This window comes from Hesperophylax consimilis, chromosome 18 (genome assembly GCF_061612785.1).
Source record: "Hesperophylax consimilis isolate HC1 chromosome 18, BYU_Hcon_1.0, whole genome shotgun sequence".
In the NCBI taxonomy this organism is placed as follows: domain Eukaryota; kingdom Metazoa; phylum Arthropoda; class Insecta; order Trichoptera; family Limnephilidae; genus Hesperophylax; species Hesperophylax consimilis.
The window spans coordinates 200,437-225,694 of record NC_142853.1 but is presented as its reverse complement, the minus strand read 5'-3'; the positions used below and the strand labels follow the sequence as shown (position 1 = coordinate 225,694).

General features: G+C 37.3%; 3 protein-coding genes across 3 annotated transcripts; 1 reads left to right on the top strand and 2 right to left on the bottom strand.

The window, feature by feature from the left end:
- Positions 1–114: 114 nt before the first annotated feature.
- Positions 115–1,365, bottom strand: Rrp47 (Ribosomal RNA processing 47). Its single transcript, XM_089642343.1, has one exon. It carries the CDS (start codon positions 1,269–1,271, stop codon positions 828–830), a length of 444 nt encoding a protein of 147 aa, XP_089498469.1. The 5' UTR covers positions 1,272–1,365; the 3' UTR covers positions 115–827.
- Positions 1,366–9,279: 7,914 nt separating this feature from the next.
- beta4GalNAcTB (beta1,4-N-acetylgalactosaminyltransferase B) lies at positions 9,280–11,456 on the top strand. Its single transcript, XM_089642301.1, has 2 exons — positions 9,280–9,903; positions 9,989–11,456. Exons 1-2 carry the CDS (start codon positions 9,296–9,298, stop codon positions 10,332–10,334), a joined length of 954 nt encoding a protein of 317 aa, XP_089498427.1. The 5' UTR covers positions 9,280–9,295; the 3' UTR covers positions 10,335–11,456.
- Positions 11,457–15,745: 4,289 nt separating this feature from the next.
- Positions 15,746–24,585, bottom strand: LOC149415199 (motile sperm domain-containing protein 1-like). The gene is made up of 3 exons (XM_089642359.1): positions 24,327–24,585; positions 23,870–24,033; positions 15,746–21,623 (listed from the first exon to the last, which is right to left on the bottom strand). The coding sequence occupies exons 1-3, from the start codon at positions 24,448–24,450 to the stop codon at positions 21,279–21,281; spliced, it is 633 nt and encodes a 210-aa protein (XP_089498485.1). The 5' UTR covers positions 24,451–24,585; the 3' UTR covers positions 15,746–21,278.
- Between the last annotated feature and the right edge of the window lie 673 nt (positions 24,586–25,258).

Here is a 25,258-nt window from a genome sequence, read left to right as displayed (position 1 = left end):
ACCGTTTAGCTCAGGGCCGCCCAGGGTGTAGGATGGCCTTCATCCATATGACGTAAGAGTCGCTTACTACAAGTACTGTGAACAAGTTGGTGCCGGGCATATAATTAAGATTGGTTAGACAGAGGAAAATGTATTTAATAGTCACAAAAAGATAGTAAAAATTTTTCAAAACAATATTATTTTACAATTATTGTTTTTATCAGTGTTTATATTTATATAGTTACATCCTTATTTGAAGTAAAATGGCACTGTGTTTACACTAGTTGGTCTTCATCACGTATTTTGCTATGTTGTGTTGGTGTTGAATTACCGGCTCTTGGCTAAAAGTATCTGCGTAGGTCCAAGTGATGAAGGTTTTAATATTATCAGTGATGTGTTTAAAAGGCGATTGTCAAAGCATTCCAAATCATTCTGCTCTAGGATATTAAGTTGTGACTGATATTATTATTCCGTAATATTGAAAGGTTTTTGTAATTTGTATCGTATGTGGTTGGTTAGTCTTTGTAATATTTTAAATTAATAAATATTAACCTGTTCATTGTCTTTCAATTACGATTATCCTTTTCTTCATCCAGAACACAAAACAAGGAAAGTTGCATCCAGGCTGAGTAATCTCTCAAATACCACTTTCAAGGCAAGGTTGCTTCTATTCCCACAAGTACCTTGCTTCATTTACTATTAGGTTTTACTAATTTTCATATATTCATACCACGCAGAGAAGATATCTGCGTTGGTTGGAGGAAATCGCCACATATACAAATAAATATAAAGAGTTAAATAACAACAGTTGTGTTATAACTAAGAAAAACATGATAGGGTTAAAGTTATTAGGAATCGGTGAACTTAATCTTCTTGTTGGCCTGCCCAGCCATGTTGGCTTGCTTCTCCTTGGGGTCCCACAGGCCACTACGGATGAACCTCTTGGCCGCGTTCTTGTTCACCACAGGCCTATTCTTCCTATCCAACAGCTCGTCCTTCCTCTGCATCAGCTGACGGATCCTCAGCAGTTGCTGCTTCACGGGGTGCGAGTTGGGGTCTGCGCCCCGCGACCGCAGCTGTATCCAACACAGAGAGTTGATAGCGTACACGGAGAACAACTTGTAATTTATTCGGTCTTCTATAGTCATATCCTCAACCTTTGTTTTGTTTTCTTCCATTAACCGAACATGTTTTTGTATATTAAGAATCGCATTATTTAGCTCTACCGCTTTGCCAGTAAATTCGATATCGGAAGCAACGTCTCCAAAATCAATTTTTTCAATTAAGGACATTTTGTAATGGTTAAATACTCGGTAAAAGGTAGAATAAATTACCACCTGTCAGTAGGGTTATGTTTTTGATTATTTGGACTCGTTAACCATAGAAAACCACAGAGGTAATCTGTCAAATAAATAATAATGCGGAGTAGTGATGGGCAGGATCAAAACATTTACATGATCGAATAGGGTACAATCACTTTTTTTTACCAAAAATTAAAGAAAAAAAATACCTACTGGAATATTCAAACAAAAAAAAATTACGATAGTCTTTCAACAGTTTTATATTCACATTTCAAATTACGATCGAAACGCTTTCTTTCAGTCTCAAGTTAATAATTTTTTTTTCGGAGAAAATGTCTGTAATTACCATTTATAAATACTGTATAGTACCAAAGTGTACAAACACAACATCAAACAAAAATGGTGTACATTCCACTAAATCTCACCGTTGTTGCTGTGAAGATCATTTCAATGTAAGTAGCTAAATTCATTTATGTTCTAAAACACAAAAAACTGCAAGGAATTGAGGCTAATTGTAACATTTTTAGCAACGTTAAGCTTTGTAGAAAATTTCAAAGTGTTTATAAAATTTGTACACAAAAATATATTTATTTAAAAAAGCCTTATTTATACCTGATAGAGTAATTTAATATCGGGTACGAATTACACTACATAGTTTTACAATATTATATTTCAGCATATAAATAATTTCATTGCAGGTTATATGTTTAAAAATCTCTAACAATCCAAACAATATTTTGTACCTATAGTTATGTTATGATATTGTTATCTTGCATGTAAAATGATTTTGGCAACTATGACGGTACTTCACAGTAAATAAATTAAATTATTTTTGTGTTTTACAGCTCCAAGAGGATTTAGAAAATTATTTGGAAGTCAAAATGATGGGATGCAAAATCAGATTAAAAAACAAATGTTATCCCAGATATTTTAGCCTGTCAAAAAAAGCTTCACCAACCCTAAGGCAAACAGAAAAAATATTGCGTGCCGAGTTAGTAAAATACGCTATGAGAATGGAGGAGCCGAAATATGGAACCCAGAGCCCTCTACATCTACAGCAGCTAATCTTTTGGAGGCCTCCACTTCAACAGCCGCTCACTACCTTCTGGAACCTACTAATTACAATCGTAAAATGGTTGATAAGGTAGTACAAGTAGATATTCGCTGTCGCGTTACCTATAGAAGCAAATCTATTTCAACTGTGCAAACAATAACAAACACAGCTTGCTCCCCATTGAAGTTCTCACCCACAAAGTTTATCTGTCAAAGGTGGCTTGCCTACTCATTGTGATAACATAGATATTATCTCCATTAGTTCCGAGGACAATGATTCAGACTACACCCCGTCTGCATTAGACAACAGTAGCAATTTTAATGGGTCTGAGATTGATACTGGAGTTGTAAATCTGACAATGAGAAAATCTTTAATGCTAGTTTGGGAATCTGGTAAGGAGACAATGAAAGATAAATGTGCTGCGTCATGGCGTTTATTTTGAGTCAGTTGAGTTGCGCAGTTGGGAGATGACTCTGGATCGATGAGGATAATACCAGGTGTAAACGGCGATGGAGTGGTCGAGGCGGTGATCAGTGAGTCGACACCGCGTTGGTGGAGACCGGACTCGTGGATGTTTTCAGCACTCGTGAAGACACGGAATCTTCGGGGTACTCCAATGTGAACGAGGTAGCCGAAGGTGCGATGGACCTGGTCGTCAGATGAGCGGGAGATGCAGGCCGGTGACGATACCGCGGGGTCGAGGTGCAGACCGGCAAAGGTGTCGCAGGGTCTAGGCACGTGAGGTAAGCACTGGCCAGAAATGACAGCCGGGGCCAGGGCGCTGATATGATCCCGAGGAGTCTTTAATAAATTGTAGTCCGTGCAGAGCCGGGTGTAGGTGAGTAGATCCTGTAGCGGCGAGGTGTAGTAACTGCGGGGGCGCAACGTGGGGGTAAACGGCCATATCGGCCGTTTCCTCAGTACGCAGCGAGCAGTAGCAGCGCTCGCATCTTGTTGGTCACTCGTAAAACTGCTAATTAATGACCGACTGAGGACATCTCGGCGCGCCTCATTATATAGGCGCCCGGGTGCACGATGACTTTAAGAACTGTAGCTAGGAACGCCGAACGCTCGCATTGTATCTAGAGTGTTCCTGCTACAATGCGTTTTGCATTGGCGAGCGTTCCAGAATATTCCCGTAACGTCGCTACACTATTCATAGAGAGAGAGCCTAGACGCTGTTTAGGAATCCCTAAGGAAATGTACAATATTATTTCTATTGTAGTTGCGAAGGCACTTACAGAAACAATTTATGTATTAATTGCTGTTAAAAAAATAAGGTTAGACGATTTGTTTGCCATTCTTGCACTTTACTTTGATTTGTCGGCGTCCTCTGTAATACGGATTTTCTCCATGACTATCAAAATATTAAGAACTTAATTTCAGGAACTAATAATTTGGACAATCACTCCCAATATAATAGCTCAGCTACTCATATCCTTTAGGGCTAGATACAGTAATGTTCAGTCCATAAAATTCTGTTTAGAAATACAAATTGAAAAACCCTCAAACCCAATTCACCAATACATGTATTGGTATGATTATAAAGGATGCAATACATTGAAATACCTAATTTCATGTACACCACGGGTACATAGATGGTCTGGTAAACTATGTATCATATGGATATGGTGGTCGTGCGTCTGACGCGATTGTTATAGACGACTGTGTATATTTGTCGCACCCGAGTCCTGGGATGTCTGTAATGGCAGACAGGGGTTTTAAAAATATTTCCCATATTTTGCAGCAGATGGACTGCAAACTGATTCGCCCACCAGGAGTTTTTGCAAACATTCATTATAGCCGCGAAGAAGTGAAGCAGTCCAAAAGAATTGCCGCATTGCGCATTCACATAGAGCGTTTCATAAGTAGAATTAGATAATTCCAAATGCTCAGAATGCATGCGAGTACTGATCACAACCACATTCCCATAATTGATCACATTATTATTATAGTTTGTGGTTTTATTAACCATTTCACACATTACAGGAGATACAAAACGGGATAAAACGAGATTAATTTAAACGCTAGTAACATTGAAAACTTTAGTTTCTTATAAATAGCTTGGGATCAAAATGTTAAGCACTTGGCCATTAGAGCTAAACAGTAATTTTGATCATATTCTATGCAACACACAATAACCTCCCTTGAATTTAGGCTTTCCTACACAATACAAACCTTTGCATTTTTTTGCAAATTGCATTTGCAATTGCATCTGAGCTATGTACCTATCACTGGGTTTGTCCATGACGACCGTGAAATATCTTCATAAAGCCATGTCGCTACTTGGAAATTTAACTTCCACTACGCAATTGTCTCCCATTGGATCTGGAGAAGCTCCAAAAAAAGGATGCTGATTGGAAATAATAAGGCCACACTTCTCAAACTTTATTTGAAGTATTTGCTCCACTTCTTTCAATACTTCAGCCTCTAGAATTCTGCCACGCCTGAGAAACTTGGTGTTTACTAGCTTAGCACCTAGAATGCTCTCAAAGAGGGAGCCTTCCATGGTTAACAATGAGCAGCTTCATGGGCTTTAGATGCGGTAATTCTAGCATACCTTAAGTTATGCCATAATGGACAGTGTGATTGTCCAACAGTCATCTGAGCTGCCCTTTCATAGGCAACTGTGCTCATATTATGATGCAAATATATATTTCTTAAATCTGCTGATGTTGAACCCATATCTTTGTAAAGAAAATCACAAACTACATTATGTAAGGAAAGATTTTCGATCACCGTTGGGTTGATAAAATATTTCACCAGCTGAATGTCACGTACACCGAGCTCGATGCTGCTGTCCAAAACTGATTTAAAAAAAGCTCCATCACCCTGCGGCAAAGCAGTAGTAGCATCTTTCCCTAAAACGCTCGCCTTTTTAAACTTCACTGTGGTTCTAATAGCAGCCATTGTAACGGTGTAAAATGTTATGTAGATACATTCCAATGTTTATAAAAACGGTAAAGCAAATATCTCAATCTCATGATTGTGGGATTAATTTTCTGTCAAGTAAGGTGGGAAATCAGAAATAATAAGAGTAAATACTTAATAGAAATTATATTGAAACCATCAAAAGTTACAACAAAGGAGTACAAATAATAACCATGTAACAATAGGAATAAAATTAGGCACATACCAGATGGACTCCTGAACCAAACTAAACTAACTTTAAGTGGTCGAGAAACGAAGGAATAACAACGGGTGGCGAACGAAAACTTGTCTCCGGTAACGGGAAACGGACCCGTGACGGAAGCCAGGACATCCTTCACTTAATGGAGACGGGAGGGCGCAAGTCCTTCAACGCGCGCCTGTAGAATCATCAAGTCCGCAGCACGTGGCAAGCAACCAGACTCGTCTTACGGAGCCAGGACATCCTTCACTTAGTGGAAACAGGAGGACAAAAATAATAACCAACACGAACTATTCGTGATAGGAAAAACACCCCGCGCCCTTTTTAAAAGAAAAGAATAACTTCTATTCACATGATTAACTCAGATTAAAACACCTTAACTGGCGAGTGACTGGATCACCGAGCCGCTGGCCAAGCAGACCGGGGAGGAAGTGACCAAAAACAAAACTGTCCTTCCTTCCTCCAAAAAATATTGCCAAAGTTCAAAAAAAAACACCATAGACAAAATAACCCCAATTAAGCAAGAACTACACTTGTCACAAAATATTTATGTGACAATTCCCCCCTTCCCACGAAAATGTTTGCCTTCAAACATGAAAAACTAAGACCACTAACAAACTAAACTATGAGTCCATCAGGTATCTAGAAAAATTAAAACAAAAACATTAATTAGTAGTTAAAATAACAACTTTTTTTTATATTTGCCGGTAACCCGGGCGTTTATTGACATCAATATTTGTTTACAAATTATGTGCGCTACCCGACTCACTAGACAATATCTGTTCTGAGCCGGGTAGCAGTATCTACCATTACATATATCAATAATAATAAAAGTGAATAAAAGTACAAAGTAAATAAATAAAAATACAAAATACAGGAAAAAGAAACGTAATTAAAAAATAAAAGATTACCTAGATAAAATAATCTAAATATAAATTATTACATACATATGTAACAGTAATTGAACATTTTTTTAATAAATAAATAATAAACTTAGAATTAAGTTTCTTAAAAACTAAATTTCTTAAAAACTAAATTTCTAGGGTGGTTAAACAGCCCTCACTTACACTTAATTTACGCTATAATTAAATAGCAAAATGAGAAACCTATCTAACTAAGTCCATCCGGTTTAACAGTCTTATGACAAAAATCTTATGACAACATTCTTATGACAAGACTTAAAATTAAACAATACTTAAAATTAAACAATCAAAGATAGTGAAAATATCTTTATAGATATACATTTTTACAACTCAGAACAATGAAGTTCAACGTTGGCAAAATTAGTACACAACAAAATACTTTTCTGTGATAAAAGTAATATAGAATCAGTTAACAAACTGTCTATTAGACGTGACCAGAATAGGGGTTTGTATTGGATTATTTATCGTTCGTTATTGAACCAGGATTTACAATTCCGAAGAAATACCTATATGTAACAGGGTCGTCAAACAAGAATAATATTTAAATTATCCATTTTTCGAAAATCAAATCAGGTCAGGTTTTATAAAACAATAAATACCTGCCAATCAAGGTGGACAGAATAGGATTTACATAACACAATACCTATCTATTTATCTATCAGTTCATGACAAAAGTCAATTGGCACTCAAAAGCAAAACAGAAACTAGAAAGTTAAGCTCATACCTTAGGATATACAAAAATCCATATAACGACCTGCAGCAAACACTCAACAGAGTGACATTGTTTGTAAAAAAAATGAGACCAAGGCAATACCCAAGCTGGCATTCCTTAAAAAACACTCCAAGTGTAGACAAAACGTCAGCATTTCTTGTACAAACAAAACAAAATTGTGTGATCAACTATGGCTTTCAGTGAGTTGACACTATTCGAGGGGTGATCAATCCAAAATTTTAATGAATGACACTAGGAATACTCAATTTATAGTCTAATACTGGTATTAACAGTAAGACACTAATGTTTATCACATTTAGACTTAAAAAACTATACAGAAACACGCCCACGTTGGGCGCCAAATGTAACGGTGTAAAATGTTATGTAGATACATTCCAATGTTTACAAAAACGGTAGAGCAAAGATCTCAATCTCATGATTGTGGGATTAATTTTCTGTCAAGTAAGGTGGGAAATTAGAAATAATAAGAGTAAATACTTAATAGAAATTATATTGAAACCATCAAAAGTTACAACAAAGTAGTACAAATAATAACCATGTAACAATAGGAATAAAAGTAGGCACATACCAGATGGACTCCTGAACCAAACTAAACTAACTTTAAGCGGTCGAGAAACGAAGGAATAACAACGGGTGGCGAACGAAAACTTGTCTCCGGTAACGGGGAACGGACCCGTGACGGAAGCCAGGACATCCTTCACTTAATGGAGACGGGAGGGCGCAAGTCCTTCAACGCGCGCCTGTAGGATCATCAAGTCCGCAGCACGTGGCAAGCAACCAGACTCGTCTTACGGAGCCAGGACATCCTTCACTTAGTGGAAACAGGAGGACAAAAATAATAACCAACACGAACTATTCGTGATAGGAAAAACACCCCGCGCCCTTTTTAAAAGAAAAGAATAACTTCTATTCACATGATTAACTCAGATTAAAACACCTTAACTGGCGAGTGACTGGATCACCGAGCCGCTGGCCAAGCAGACCGGGGAGGAAGTGACCAAAAACAAAACTGTCCTTCCTTCCTCCAAAAAATATTGCCAAAGTTCAAAAAAAAAACACCATAGACAAAATAACCCCAATTAAGCAAGAACTACACTTGTCACAAAATATTTATGTGACACCATATACGCCTTCGCACGGACTCTGTGCTCCGGAGTTACCCGGGCCTTCAAAGTGCAAATAGCACCAATACGTTTCACAAAAAAAAATTATCATATAATTGTTTATAAAGAAAGTGTTCTTTGCAATGGTTGATACCCTAAAATTTGTTATGAAGGTAAAAAACATAAATATTTTATTTTACATTCAGACACGTGTTATTTAAGAATAATAACTACTAAGTTACAATAACATTTCAAAAATAATATTATTAATTGCAGTGTCACGGGCATTCTTATTTTTGTAAACTTCTTGCTTCTGAAGACAGGGATGGCTTTGGATAGATCCGTAAATCTAAACATCATACAATCCGACCACATAATACATTTTTTCATTGAAGTAGATGCCACGATGGAAGGTACTAGGTACGCATAAATAAACCATTCACTAGGAACGTCTAGCGTCTACTTTCGACTTCAGGGAACTAACAATCGCAAGCGACTTGAAACACATGTTCACACGTTTGGATTCGGCGGGAAAGTCGAACGATGACTCATACGTGAACAATAAAAGTAGACGGGCTATCTTTTGTCACTCAACTAAAAACTTGATCAACTCTGTTGAAAGGGTATTCACCCTTGTCAATTAGCTTTCAAGAGTCATTCAACACAGATTCGATCAACTAAAATCGCCCTGTCTGAAGGGGTATATTAGTCTACCGAAATTTTTCGTAAATCTTCCGAAATTTTTGAAAATTTACCGAAATCAATTAATATCCACAAAAAAGTTACCGAAGTTTTTTGATTGAATTCTGGGATGAAATTTTTTGAAAATTTTCAGCCATGTTTTGAAAATATGGTGGATAATTATACTTGGGTATATCATCACTGATTTGCACAGCATATTTTGACGACCTACCATGTGGTCTCTAATCTACCGATTTTTTCACTCAAATCTGCCGATTTTCATTTTCACGGTATGGCATCACTGTTTATATGAGCCGAATGTCAGAAATGACAGTTCACAAGCGTGCGGCGGTCTAAATAATATCCACCATATCCACCGTCATTTAATATTATGTTCGTGTACGTGAAAATCTCAAAATATTTAATTTATTCGTTCTTTTTACTTTTAGCGGTATTATCATTCAATTTCAGAAGATTCGCCTCTCACTACGAATATATAAAACAAGAAAATGTTTGGCAAGATTTTGCAAAGGAAATATCAAAAAACCTGACCATCCGCAGTGTAGTCGCATGCGACTACACTGCGATATTAAACGATAACTCCGGTATCGATATGGCTTCATTGGGTGAAGCCGTATTAGATACGACCAATTTGAAAATCGGCGGAGAATTCGTACCGCCGAATTGTAAACCTTCGTTTAGTACCGCCGTTATAGTGCCTTACCGCGATCGAGACAAGCAGCTGAAAGACTTCCTCACCTATATTCACATGTTCCTCGCAAAGCAGAATATACACTACCGTATTTACATAGTAGAGCAAGACGACAGGAGGCCTTTTAACCGAGCCAAGCTCCTCAACATCGGCTCCGTGATCGCCATCCAACACGGCTTCCCGTGCCTCGTACTGCATGATGTGGACCTCCTGCCCCTCAAGCTGAAGAACTTGTACGCCTGCACCAAGTCTCCTCGCCACATGTCTGCCAGTATCGATAAGCACAGGTATATAATTATGCACATATCATTTAGCTCCCTCGTTGTTACTTGTTGCCGTTGCAGCTGAGAGCGCCGTGTCTGTTGCTTGCAGGTTCAACTTGCCATACAAGGAGCTGTTTGGCGGAGCCGTATCCCTCCTGTCGGAGCAGTTTGTGGCGGCCAACGGCATGAGCAACCGCTACTTCGGCTGGGGCGGGGAAGACGACGACCTCTACCAGCGGCTGCGCGAGATCAGCCTGACCCCTGTGCGCCTGGAGCCCGAGGTCAGCGTATACTCCATGATGCGGCACCAGAGCCAGCTGCCCAGTCCCGAGAGGAAGGCCCTCTTGGCGCAGGCCTCCCTGCGCTACGCCATTGACGGCTTGAACTCCCTAACCTTCATCGAGAAGTCTACCAAACTTCACCCGCTCTTCACGCACATTGTGGTGCAGCTCTGAAAATAACATTTCCTTATTCCTTCCACAAGTCCAGCTGTCTTCGCCAACTTCTACTATTGTTATTACATAAGTTGACCAAGGCAACCTATTCATCTGTGATGCGCAGTTAACTTAACTTTTTAACAGCGGTGGGTTTTGTATCACCGCTGTAGATAGATGGAGTTAGACAGTCTGTTAGGAGAGTATGTTTAGTAGAATTAACGAGGTCAGCTTTACTTCCGATACTTCTGCAGGCTTTTCATTCATTACGGCCACATTAATTGATAATATTTTCACGATGCAGTGCTACACTGAGATGGAGACGTCAACACGCCTAGGGTTTATTGTTACTGTAGAACTATTCGCATTATACAATATATGAACTAGATAGTACAGAGGTTCCCAATTTATAGATCATGAGCCAATTGCAGTAGAATTGCTAACACTAATTTAAAGTTGGTTGTTTTCGAAAGTTGATGGCTCAATTACAAAGTTTGGGAGCCCCCAATCTGGTCTACCAGTACAAACATAATTTTCACTATTTATATTATTATAATACTAGAATAGGATTTAAAGCATGTAGCATAGACACAAGTGCCCTTTACAAAATAAAATATAAGAGAATTTACAGTAAAGCAAATATACAATACGTTATTTAAAAGAATACAAATGCGTTCCTAATAAAGTGTCGGTTTGCAAAGATAACTTTTAGCGAATAAATGTGTAAAAATTAGCCATAATAATAATTGAATGTAATATTAATTTGTACAATTATTTTCATCAGTACAGTTTATATCAGTTGCCTTTATTGGGTAGCAAGCGGCAAGGCAACGAATGAAAGCTTGCATCTTACTCTGATAGTACATTTATAAGGTTGGTCATATTATTATCTCATTTTAAACTTTATTATCCATTTTAGGAATCTCAATATCTAGTCATTTAATAATAGAATGTACGTAAGTAATAAAGAGAAATGTTATGATTTGATTTTCGGTTTTGGTTTATCCTTTGTAAATAGAGAAGGACTTTGGAAATACTGACTGACGGGTTGTTTTGGAGAATTTGAACAATTCATCAAATTTCAATGTTCATTTTCAAGTTCTGCGAAAGATTTTTTCAAGTTCTGTTTGTATTTCAGTTCTGTCAAGCATATAGTGATATAATAACATAACTTGAATAGAATTTTCACAGAACCCAAAATTAATGTTGAAATTTGATGAATTGTTCAAATTCGCTCCTGTGAACCACTGTAAACATAAATCATGTATATTGTAAAAGCCTTTTACGGCGTCTAAATAAATAAATTAAAAAAAATTAAAAAAAATTCTCCAAAACAACCCGTCCTAAATGTACGGGTAACAATTCATAATGCGCCCTTTTATCGGCTATAAACTGGTTTAGTTGTGATTTTCATTTATTAAAATTAAGTGTTTATCAATTTTTCTTTAAATTGAAATATCCAGATTCATTTTTATTGAAATGTCTGAAAAATAATTTTTAGAAACGGGATGTATTTCACAATCCTCTTGATAGCTTATATTTAGAAAAATGTATATTTCCGATTTACGTTTTAATTATTTATATAATCTGAATTTACTATTCGCTACTGGAACCTATGAATAGTGGCCACGTAATATATTGGATAAGTTAGCTGAATTTACTATTCGCTACTGGAACCTATGAATAGTGGCCACGTAATATATTGGATAAGTTAGCTGAATTTACTATTCGCTACTGGAACCTATGAATAGTGGCCACGTAATATATTGGATAAGTTAGCTGAATTTACTATTCGCTACTGGAACCTATGAATACTGGCTACGTAATATATTAGATAAGTTAGCTAAATTTTCTACATATTTCCAGTATTTATTTGTTTATTCCGATCATTAGGCATCGCGTTTGACAAGCAACATTTTCCGTTTTAGAAGATTTTCAAATATTGCCAGGTTATTCGTAGCCCATGAATATTTGTCTTTCTTTAAAAAATAACTAACTAACTAACTAACTAACCATCACGCCGTTTCCCCGCAGGGGTAGGCAGAGAGGACGGACCGCCAAACAACTCGGTCTTGGCACACACTCCTTGCCTCATTCACATTCATACATCGTCTCATACATACTCTTCTATTATTCTGACTCTTGACATGGCCCGACTCGAGTATCTGATTCACTTGATCGTGCCATGTCTTCCTCGGGCGTCCCCGACTTCTGCTACCATTCACATTTGCATCATATATCCTCCTTACACTCCTATCTTCGCTCATTCGCTCTACATGCCCAAACCATCTAAGCGTCCCTTTCTTAATCTTACTCATTACGCTTACATCAGCCTTGCACTCTTTGCGGATCTCCACATTCCTCACACGATCAAACATGGTTTTACCACACATACGCCTCAGGGATCTCATTTCAACAGCATTTAATCTACTTTCATCCTTTCTTTGCCAGTTCCATGCCTCACTTCCATACATCAAGGTAGGTACCAGCACTCCGTTGTGGACTGCTAACTTCGCTTCTTTGGACAATTTTTTGTTAGCGCCTACGGCGTTTAGTCCTCCATTAACGGAATTACCTGCATTTACCCTTCTTTCGATATCTCTGTCAGCCTTCCCATCTCTCGTAAACATACTTCCTAAATACACAAACTCATCCACCTGCTCCAAGTATTCCCCATTCACAATTATATTGCACACTGTTTTCGTACTCTCTCTTTCAAACACCATTACTTTAGACTTACTTACATTCATCATTAACTCATTCTTCATGCATACTTCGTTCATCCTAGACACGAGAGACTGTAGATCATCTATACTATTAGCAATCAGCACCGCATCATCAGCATACAACAGGCAACATACTTTAAAATTATTCAAATTCGCGCCCAATCCCACCTCTTTCAATTCTTGCATACAATTATCCATGTATAGATTGAATAACCACGGTGACATTACGCAGCCTTGTTTAACACCTTTTGTGATATCAAACCACCCCGTAAAACCACCGTTTACCCTAACACATGCAACGCTTCCCTCATACAGAGACGCAATTGCCTGAATCAGATTCGTATTCACTCCATACTTGGACAACACCTTCCATAGCTTTTTCCTGTCGACTCGGTCGTATGCTTTTTGTAAATCTACAAAGGCACAGAAAAGTTTCTGGTTTTTTGCCAGAAACTTCTCAGTGAGCATACGCAATGAGAAGATCTGGTCCATGCACCCCCTTCCACTCATGAAAGCACCTTGCACATCCCATATTTTATCCTTTGTTTCCTTTCTTACTCTTTCAATCAAAATTCTACCATACAGCTTGCCAACTGAACTAAGCAGGCTAATAGCCCTATGATTCCCACATTCCATACGTGACCCTTTACCTTTGTATAATGGCATGATCACAGCCCTTCTCCAATCTAAAGGCGTGTAACCTTCCTTTAAACATTGGTTAAAAAGATTGCACAACCATGTGAGAATTACACGGCTACCTCCTTTAAAATATTCAGCAGCAATATTGTCAAACCCAACAGCCTTACCATTCTTCATACATTTAATCGAGCTTTCTATCTCATCCATGCTAATTTCGGTAACATTCACTCCATCGTCATTCATATCTGATTCGCCACTGGAATCACTGTCATTCACTTCGCTTTCGAAGACTTCCTCGAAATAATTCATCCATCTCTCTTTTATTTTTTCCTCATTCGTCAACATTTTTCCATCTTTTGATTTTATCACTTTCATGCTTCCGTTTTCTGGGCCACTCCGGGACCTTTTGACTTCTTTCCAAAACAACTTAATGTTTTCTTGGAAATGGTTTGTCATTTTCATTCCTTCTTCCTCTTCCAGGCGTTTCTTTCGTTCTTTCACTCCAACTCTTACTTTTTTCTTACATTCCTTATATACTTCTTTCGCTCGATACTTCTCTTCGCTGGAAGCACTGCCAGCCGCAATCAGACACAACCATGCTTTCTTCTTTTCTGAGACCAGTGCTTTAATCTCATCATCCCACCATGCATCACCTTTCTTCCTACCTTGCGTACTTATTCCACAAACCTCCCTAGCAGATTCACAAAGACACACTTTTATGTGGTTCCATGTTTCGTCTATGCTTAGACCATCCATTTCCTTCGCATTCAATCTTATCTCTGCACAATTCACATACTTACTTCTCACATTATCGTTTTGCAGTTTTTCTATTTTGACTCTTGTCGGAGCTGGTACCGTTTTCACTTTAGAGCGCCAACCGCGAAAGAGGTTTACTCTCGACACTACAAGAAAGTGGTCAGTTTCGACCTCAGCCCCTCTGAAAACTCTTGTGTCCTCGGTAACAGCTCTCAACCTAGAGTCAATTACTACAAAATCAATAATTGACCTCTCATTTCCTCTTTCCCACGTATATTGGTGGATACCTTTATGATCGAAGAAAGTATTCGACACAAACAGGTTCCACTCTAAACATACTTCAAGCATTCTGTTCCCGTTGTCATTCGTTCTTTTATCCCCAAACATACCTAAGACCGAATCAAATCCGTCACGTCTAATTCCCACCCACCCATTCAAATCGCCTGCCATTATAATCCTTTCGTTCATATTTTTTAGTCTCATTACAACATTCACACCAGTCCAAAAATCATCTTTCACTTCATCGCTTTCAGAATTAACAGGGGCGTAGCAAATAACAAGAAACACCCTTGTCAAACCGATTTTAAATCTGATCCACATTATTCTCGGACTTACACATTCATACTGCAACATACATTCAATCATTCTGGGAGACAGTAGCGCTGCAACACCTTGACAAGCCCTCTCCGTATCTGGTCTCCCAGACCAAATGACGAGCCTATCATTATGCTGCATTGTACCGCTACCTTTTTTCATACTCTCTGTTATTCAAAGTACGTCCAAACATTTGCTCACCATAGTATCACACAGTTCGTTCATCTTTCTTTCCATTCCTCCTCTAATGTTCCATGTACCAATTCGACATTGATCACGTTCCGTCCTCCTCTTTGCGCCACCGAAGGGTTGGCGATGTGATGGATAGCGAACCTCATCGACATCTTTGTCGGCCATTCCCTTCCAAGTACTACTTAAACATCTTAATTATACAACTTATCATATCGTTACACACATAAAACAAATAATACATATTTATACGCTTAATATAACATTTAACTTAACAAATAAACTACCACTAAAAATAGTTATTTTATCACTATATAATTGTTTTAAAACACTCCATGTAGACAGCAAACCAAAGAGCGCGGGTTCATTCCGATTTCATCCTTCATTTCCGATGTCATTATTCCACGCGCGGAAGGGCACGAGCGGTGGGGAGCGGAGGTTGCGGCAGGGGTTGCATGAGTCGCCAAATGACTCTTTTCTTGTGCGGGTTCAGGGTAGATTCCGAGAAACGATGATTCTGTGTATTAATATACGTTATACTTTAGATAAGCTAACAAGTGAATGGTGAAATAGCCATCAATGTATTTAAGATTATGAATATTTTGGTTAAGCCGTACACGGCCATTATAATTTATAACAAAGCTATCTTCTGGAGCAAACCTACAATAGAGTTTACAGTTCAGGGTAAAAGTAACGTACATTATAATCTTTGCATTCAAAGATGGTGTTGATTTAATAATTAAATAAACAATATCGTATTTGTCTGCCTTTCGTGAAAGAATTGAGATTTTACACAGACAAAACTATTTATTCATATTGCGTATGTACAGGTGCAAACTAATAATTAGTTTTAATATTTAAAAAATAACTTGCAAAAAGTGTATTTTCATAAAGTAATTAAATTAACGCCATCTATGAACACGTAGATTATGTTTCGTTTACCGTTAACTTTTGAGCCAAAATGCGAAGCACAAGTGGTAAAGGGAGCTTCGCGTAATTTTTTTTCTTTAGGGCTACGCTCTTTCTAGGTCCTAGAAATAGGCCCCTCCCGCCAATGTCCAGGCATTTCTATAAGGTGTTGGTGAGAGGTCCCACTTTGGTGAGCCATTCGTATGCTGAAATATTTGTAACTTTGTGTTGGACATTATTAAATTAAACATTTTTACTTTGTGTAAATCATTTTATTTAAACGAACACGCCAACCGGTTTCGGCACAACTTGCCATTGTGACGCATGATGGCAATGATACCACCTGACCTGACTGGTAGCAAACTCGTATTAATAAAGTGATACATATCATTTGAGTTTTGCGACAGATACATATATTTATGTATGTATAAGTAGCATAATTTGTTCTTCCTGTACCCCTTCTCTTCCTCTGTATAAAAAATGCATATCAATGTATTTGTGCTTTTTATATTATTTTAACTGAATAAATACGTACGACTGAGAATATTTATTTATTTATAAGAAAACAAGGACAAATACTGTCACTGTTATGCAGTTGGACAAACTCAGTGAACAAGATCTGGTCTTCAGCCCTTCACAGTTTGATGTCAATTGCATAAGGTTGACCCTTTTATAAGACCTGCTCATTAATCAACATCGTCCCTTAACTGCGCCACCAAATCCCTCCCTTAACCTTTGGAACTTAACTCTTTTTGAGGGAAAACAAAAATGAACTTTAAAGTGTTACAAGTTCAAGCGATTCTGTTAAAAAAAAAGTGCACTTTCTCATGGCATGCAGGTTTAAATCGCATATCAAAAAATTCCAGCTAGGAAGAAATTCCAAGCCGAAATACTCTGCTCTAACACTGTTCCTATTCTTTCAAAATACGCTTCGTATAGCTTCAGAAGTAACGAGGTTTGTCTAATTCTAATGTTAATAATTGGATAAACTAGGCAGCTTTACCTTATTATGTACAAACAGATTTTTATTAACAGAAGATAACAAATAATATATATTGATAGAAGTAAGTAAGAACATCAGTAAGTGTACAACAGTCAGAGGGTTGATATTAAGGAAATTGCAAAGTATATATAACAATTGTCCAATGATGGTATACAACAGCATGTTATTTATGCCAGTAGCGCATGAACGGTTTGTCGGCGGAAAAAAATTCTTGTCACTGATGCACAATTGGTTTTCCAGAGGGTAAACCACCTCTATGTATGTATAACAATATCAGAACAGTGTGTGTGTGTGTGTGCGAATGAAGCAAGGAGTATGTCAAGACAAAGTTGTGTGGTGTTGGTTCTTGAAGAAAGTAATTACCTCAGGGCCTATGTCATCTTCAGGGATGCTGTGTGGTACGGTGGTAGGAAATCACTGGTGCTGTATACTCGGTACACATTTAGAATTTTGTCATTATTAAATTGGATAAAAATGAATAGTTTACATGTATTACTTACTTGATTGATACAACCATTACCGCCGGCCACTACTTGAAAAGGTATCAACGCACACAGACGAATATATATTATAGTAGCAAAAACAATTGTCTGATGAGTTTGATAAAAACTTATATATTTTATCCAATACAACACCTAAAATATGAACTCTGTGTTTAGTATATTTACAGAGATATTGAAATAATTATAAACATCGTCACCTCCATGCTAAATCTGCCATTTTTGCGAAAATTATTTTTTGATGAAAAAAATTCTGTAACGATACGCACTGTACGCATGGAGTTATCAAACTTATCAAATTTGTGAATCTTAATTATATATTATTAGTCATTTGAATCAACTCAGGGTAAATTTACAAAAAAAGTAGATAGAAATATTTACCATGGTGTAAATATGGATTATCAATAAAATAGACCACAAACAACTTGCGAATCTGACAAATAATTTTTTTTTAAATATATTAAAAAAACAATAGTTTTTTTGATCCCATAAAGCTGACTTTTAGGGGGTATTTAACTATGTCGGGCTAAATATCTGAATAGCTATCCGTTGGCTGGCTTTAAAGTTCAGAATAACTTCGTTATTCAACGGCGACCATTTCACCATTGTTTCGAGCTGCCGGATAGATAACACTCGAAATAGTCTGGCAACATCGCAAAATGTTTGCAGTTACTCCATCTACTGCCACGGCTGTCATGCGTCACAGTCCGCACACCGCAAAGTGTGCATTTGTTTGGTTATGTTATGTTGATTATCAGGTCATTTTAGATAGATTCGTGTCGAATTAATACATTGTTTCTTATTTTGAACACAATCAAATAATTCAGGATGGATCATACAAGCATTCAAATTCATTCTACAAAATTCGACTCACTTCTCAGCTGTTAAACTCGGAATGTTTTGACGCCATCTTTGATTCGAGGAATAGCGCCTAACGTGAAGTTCGAGCACTGATTAGTCAAATCTAACTTTAACCCGAGCGTTAGCGTTATTCAGATATAGTGAAAACGAAAAAATGACTAATCCGCGGATTAGTGCTTGGTCAGAACATAATCAGAGATAGTGAAAAACCCCCTCTGTATATTGGCAACTTTAGTATGGAGGTGATAAATTTCAAATCAGTTGACAACACCAGCATGAAAGGAAAGGGAAGAAAACAGTTGACAACACCGGCAAGGAAGGGAAGGGAAGAAAACAGTTGACAACACCGGCAAGGAAGGGAGAAAACAAGTTTATATTTTTAGGATAATACACTGTATAAAGGTACTCAAATATGAATACATTTATACATTATTTTTTTATTGAAAAAATCGCAATTATCTAACACAAGATCATGTCATGCCATGTTCTCAGTCAATACTAATACATTTCATAATGGTAATATAAATATAAAAAAGTAAAAAAATATTACAGAAAAGCCATCACATAATAATAAATTCAAACAAAGTGGATACACACACACACCATGTGGTAAGTTTGGACAATTTAATCTTTTACAGAAAAACTTCTATAAAAAATACAATATAATATAAATCTGTTTGTTGAAGCAATAAAAACATTTAAACTGGCTTTGTGGAATTTGCATTAATTTTTATACCTCAATGTAATAAATTTTAAGTTGCAAGCTTTGCAATATTAGCTGTGGAGTTTAAAATATCCATTTAACTGCCGAAAAATAAGACAAGATGCCATGTCAGCCAATTGCTCCACAATTTCAATAAAAATGTTAAACTGACATTGGAAACTTTAAGACTTGCCATCTTAACACACTTCCTATGGGAAGGGTAGTTCTACCTTTTACGCCGGTCCTATTTGAATTGCTGTATGATAATTCTATGTGAATATTGCATACCAATCTTTTTGTAAGGGTCTCAACTATAAATATATGTATGCATAAACAATGTGATACAAGCCTCCATTTTCTTATATTCTCGTCTCTTTCTAAAATGTAATATTTTACCAAAAGGAAACTATTCTAAACCTATAGAATGAATAATAAATCCTTGCAATTAAGGCATTGGAGATGCGGAAATCGTTATTTTTTTGTAATGATTTGTGCGAAAATGAAAATCATTTTTTTTGTAATGTAATAGAATATGTACATTTTTTATACATAAAACATCACTAAATGGCCAAAAACTGACTTTAACTTCAGTTTACGGATTGTAAATAGTAAATATATACTTTATTTTCAAAGATTTAGCGGTTTGAAGCAAAATCCAATTTCTCGACCCTATTTTTGCCCGCTTGTAGTGTGTTACTTATAAACGCAGTTTAAATTCGGCTTATAATTACGGCTAGTACAGGTAAAACTGCACCAGCCCATATAAGTAATAAACATACAAATAAATGAGTATTTTTCACAATATACAATTATCAACGAAAATCTTCTCAGATTCCAAGCAAAGACTAGTATGTATTACTATATTATATTCAGACATGAGACTTCTACTATGCATGCATTTGCATATATTATGTAAATTTGGGCCATTTTAATAATTTAATGCAGTGATTCTCAACGCATGCGCGCCCCACTGGAGGGCAATTCAACTATTAGTATTAATTTGCAAAAAAATGTTCAAAAATCACATTTGTACAAAAAAAAATTAATGTTGCAACCCTGACGTTCCAACGATAAAACAAGAAGAGCAACACTAGCACAAGGAGACGATGCGTGTTGAGGTTGTTTTGCCGTGAGAAACACTGCTTTAATGCATATTTAGATTTGGAGTCAGTAGAGAACACCCAATTAAACAGAACAGAAGCAACTCTGTCACTACAAGGTCTACAATCTCGGTGTCAATACCAACTTTACTAATATGTACTGCTAATCTGCCAAGAATTAACAAAAAGATAATTGATTTGTATGGATGGTTACACTTGTGCTTGCGATGCCACTTCCCTTATGTTGAAATTAAAACTTATATTGATATCATTTTGTAAATTGCAAGCCATTAAAATTAGACTGGCATGTTTTTCTTAATTTTGGCTGAAGCCGGTCGAGCGTAATGTGGTGCTACACGGCAACGCTATAGCCGTGTGCCACAATCCAGACTTCTATATGAAACCGAATGCAGCATAAATTATGCGACTCAAAAAACGCGATTCATAAATATCAAAATTACGCTCATCTGGCCTCAGACTTATTTTGAAATTTTTCCGCAGCATGCTTATTTTGAAATTTTGAAAATATAATTATTCTAAGTCATATAAAATAAAATGATTAAAAGATTTAATAGAATTATTAATTAGAAATAAACTATACATTTGCACATTAGTTTTTGGTTGATTATGTATTTATTTACATAGTTCTAGTTTCCACCGAGGCAATGTTAGGTAATAAGGTTTTATGAAAACCAAATGGTGTTAATGGTGACGAGTGTTTGCACTGTGTGACACTAGATTATAGTAATATTGGAAATGGATTTAACTGACTGTAAGAGACAATATACACTTTGCAGCATTCAATGGAGGCTAGTAACTTTGCTTCAAAAGAACTAAAATTTTAAAAAACTTTGTTTTTGAAGAGCCGGTTATATTGAACTTCGAACAGAGATGTGTCCAAAAAGCATCACCACAAGTTTAACAATGTTATTGAATACCCATTTGAGAATGTGAAGATCAAAGAGAGTATTCAATAGGCTATGTATTATGGTCTCAACAAGACCATGGTGAGCAGACCGAGAGCGAAGGAGCAGACTAACTGCAGGGCGGGGGGCAGGTGCAGCAGGGCCTGCAGGCGAGGGGGCAGCAGTTCAAGCAGGGGGCTGGGGGAGGGCGGCGGCGGGGGCGCGCTGGGCAGCAGCAGGGCTCCCACACACAGCGCGCACACGGCTAGCAGCAGCCCCGGGGGCCCCCTGTGCGCCGGCCTGTGCTGGGCCCCGTGCGGGGGGGGCGCTGCCAGCGGCTGGTATGCCTCGCGTTCCTCTGCACACTCTGCCCCCTCCGGCTCTCCGGCTAGGAACTTGGCCACAACGATTCGCTTGCCCAGCACCTGCACACGGAACACATTAGATCTATCCAACTGTTCATTTGTGGTGTAGTTCAATCACAATGTAATACATAATCCATCTTACAAAATTCACATTAACAACATTGAGCGAATACAAAAAAAATTTCAACGTCTTATAAATTTTAAATTAAATATCCCTGTCGAAGACTTAAAATACAATTTCTTATTAAATACTCTAAAAATACATACATTAGAAGATAGACGTAAAATAAATGATTTAACGTTCTTATTCAAAATACTTAACTCTAAATTCGACTGTTGTGAACTTCTGCAACTTATAAACATACATACACCCACAGTAACAACACGACAAAATACAATATTCTAGAGCAGCACACATAAGTGTAACTACATTGCCCACTCTCCGATACAACGACTTCACACCATGGGAAATCATAACTTGGGTGATGTTGACATATTCAATACCAACTTGGCAAGTTTTGTGGATCATTTAAAACATTTATTTCAACAATACTCCTAAACACATCATGTAAACCTACAAATAGCTGTAATTTTCTGTTTTTGTTTCTTGTGTTTGTATGACTTGTTGCATAGCTTTTATCAAATGTAATTTTATTCTTATTTTTTATGTTTCAAAGTATCTGTCAAATTAAAATTATACTACCAACCATGTAAAAGCCCTCTGGGCGTTAAATAAATAAATAAATAATAAAATAATTAGATTAAAACAACTTTAAGTTACACTTATTTTTGTGGCTTGGTGATTATAAAATTTATTTATTATTACTTTCCGACATTACATCTTCTTCTTAATATATAAAAATTGAGCATGCGCATGTTTTTGGTCGCAACACTCCAAAAGTATATGACCGATATTGCTTTTGTTTAAGTTTGTTCTTATTAGTGCCAGGAGAGTTTAGAGAGTGGTTTGATGATCGAAGAAGTCGGGGTCGCCCGAGGAATATTAAATGCAATATCTCTGGACCAGAATGAGATACGGAATCAAATTAAAGTCGATTTAATGTAGTTTTTTTTAACAGTAACATTTTGGTATACAGTAGTGAATGGAAGGCAAATAGTGAAACAAGTCGGAGACGTCCGAGAAATACATCAGCAATAGCCAAGCATTGCGGGCTCCACCTGTTTTATATAATACATACTTCTTTTATTATAAATGAGTCATGGAGATCCGCAAAATCCGCTCTGGAAATTTCGACTAGTTTTGATTCACAAAACGTTACAGTAAAATGTTACAAAGTCTTTCTAATGGCAGCTTGATTGCTGAATGTGCAAACGTTTAAATCATAACTGAAAATGGAACGATGTTAGGGTGTGGTATTCTCTCTGTATGCGTAATACAGATGTTAGAGTGTGGTATTCTCTCTGTATGCGTAATACAGATGTTAGAGTGTGGTATTCTCTCTGTATGCGTAATACAGATGTCAATAGATTTGTTCACACTGCTATCTATTGAAAACTTGCACAACTTAAAAATGATTTATGACCCTTTTTACCTATTAAAAAATCTTTATAATCCTAGGAGATGGAGGGGAGTTATAGGGAAGTTAAATTTGTAATTGTATTTAATGTTGGATGAGAAATCGAAAAAAAAAACTAATTCGTGGAAAATAAAAATAAAAATTTGATCTCGACAACAGCACCACCTATCGGGTCCAAAATTATCATATCTTTCAAGCTGGAACAAACCACATACATTCACAAAATTTCATTGAATCGGTTGGACTGTTTCGGAGATTAGCGTGTACGAAGATAGAGACACGTGAGTTTTACATTTATTAAGATTAATGGTTTCCTGTTGGCTAAATATCAAAACAATAAGTTATTTGATATTTTGCATAAAAGGTATATTCTGTCTATTCAAGGAGTTCCAAACAGTTTTTCGTGACTTTGTTCAAATTTCCAAAAAATTCCAGAGCGGGTTTTGCATCTTTATGATTCAAATAGGGGTTGAAGTAGGAATTTCTTATTTTTGTAATTATTATTTATTTTTTTCATTTATTGACCATTGGTCTCCGATATGGTACATAGTGTGAGGTTATAAAAAAAGAAGAAAAAATAGTTTAAAACCACTTTAGTGCTATGCTTAGCATGTCGCCTAGTTTCAGATGTTCCCAACCGTCGTAAGGGACAATAATTATACACTGTGTGTGTATTTTAATTTATTTTCAACAATATCCTATCGAATCTTGCCACGGGCGTGAGCGTCTCGTCCCGTAAATCGCGAATGATTTGTTAACATAAAATACCTGGTTGGTGATCCGGTCATGCATGGTGATGCGGAACTTGTCCTCCGTATGGCAGTGCGCACTGGAGGGTTGCGAATAACGCAGCGCCACGTCCACGCAGCTCAGAGGAGGGATGGCCCCCTCGGGGTCCGTTACTGTGAATTTGTGCGGGGACGTGCACATCACTGCACAAAAACATACATACATAGCATCAGCATACATCCAAATTAAAACAATAACATATCTAATATAAACACAACACCACAGGCCTGCAAGGAATGCAGCGCCACGTTCACGCAGCTCAAAGGAAAGATGGCGCCACGTTCACGCAGCTCAAAGGAAAGTTGGCCCCTCGGGATCCGTCGCCGTGAACTTGTGGGTGGACATGCACATCACTGCACAACAACATACACACATAGCAGCATCAGCATAAATCCAAATTAAAACAATAACATAATATCAACACGATACCACATACCTTGAAAATTCACGGGAAAATCACATGGATTGTAGAGCGTTAACAATTGTTTGTGAGTGTGCCTTGCAGCCAAGTAAAACTCCATGGCAGTAGGGAATACAAAAACGGGAAGTTTCTTCATCATTTTAGATTACTTGAACAGCGTTTTAAACAACTACGCTAGTTTACAATTCTTGTGTGAACAAAATAATAATAACAGAAAGGTACGTCATAACACGCTGCGCTGTCAACTGACAGGAGGACATTGTTATGTTTTCGTTTTTCGTTGTCGTTCAGGGTTGCCAATGCATATGTTCTAAAATACCCACAATAGTTGTTCAAATTCCCCAAAAGTTCCTTTTCCACCTTGTTATAACTATACTTAGGGGAGTTCTAATATTAACACTGCGCATGTAAAAAGAAAGGAGGAACGAGTAAAAAAAGAAGTTACGTTGTTACAATTTTTTAAAAATTTATTAAAAAACTGTATAAAGTTGAGGGTTAGTTTTAATTTAGGCTTAATACTATTCTTAAAATTATTTGTCTTTTTTATTAATTCTAATTTATTTTCATTCAATGCCTTTTGAAAGTTGGTTCGCGCTACGAAGTAAAACATACAAAAATTGTTCAGGCACTTCCCTTTTCGATGCTTCTGGAACCGCACTTATCACTGATAAAAACACGCGGCAGCTTGGGCTGGTTCCGAAAGGCGTAAACAGTATATTGTTGATAGTAGGGCAGTCACTCGCAGTTCAGCGTGGGCCAAGGCTCCGAAGGGCAGAGTCGGCAGGCAGCGACTCCTGAGAGGGCAGCTTCCTGGGCGGAAGTCAGGCGACCACTCTGGCTTCCTGGGCGTAAGAGCCTCGGCGACCGCTCCAAGGGGGGTGGTAGGAGGTTCCTCGGCGCAGGTAAGATGGTAACTGACTGGTCATCTTCTATCTTGAGCTGCGCGA

Excerpts from the sequence above, each read along its gene's own strand:
- Rrp47 (XM_089642343.1), bottom strand. The coding sequence starts at position 1,271 with ATGTCCTTAATTGAAAAAATTGATTTTGGAGACGTTGCTTCCGATATC.
- beta4GalNAcTB (XM_089642301.1), top strand. The coding sequence starts at position 9,296 with ATGTTCGTGTACGTGAAAATCTCAAAATATTTAATTTATTCGTTCTTT. Across the intron at positions 9,904-9,988 it reads GCCAGTATCGATAAGCACAG|GTTCAACTTGCCATACAAGG; the intron begins GTATATAATTAT and ends TGTTGCTTGCAG.
- LOC149415199 (XM_089642359.1), bottom strand. The coding sequence starts at position 24,450 with ATGATGAAGAAACTTCCCGTTTTTGTATTCCCTACTGCCATGGAGTTT. Across the intron at positions 24,034-24,326 it reads TTTTCCCGTGAATTTTCAAG|TGATGTGCACGTCCCCGCAC; the intron begins GTATGTGGTATC and ends GTTTTTGTGCAG. Across the intron at positions 21,624-23,869 it reads ATGACCGGATCACCAACCAG|GTGCTGGGCAAGCGAATCGT; the intron begins GTATTTTATGTT and ends TTCCGTGTGCAG.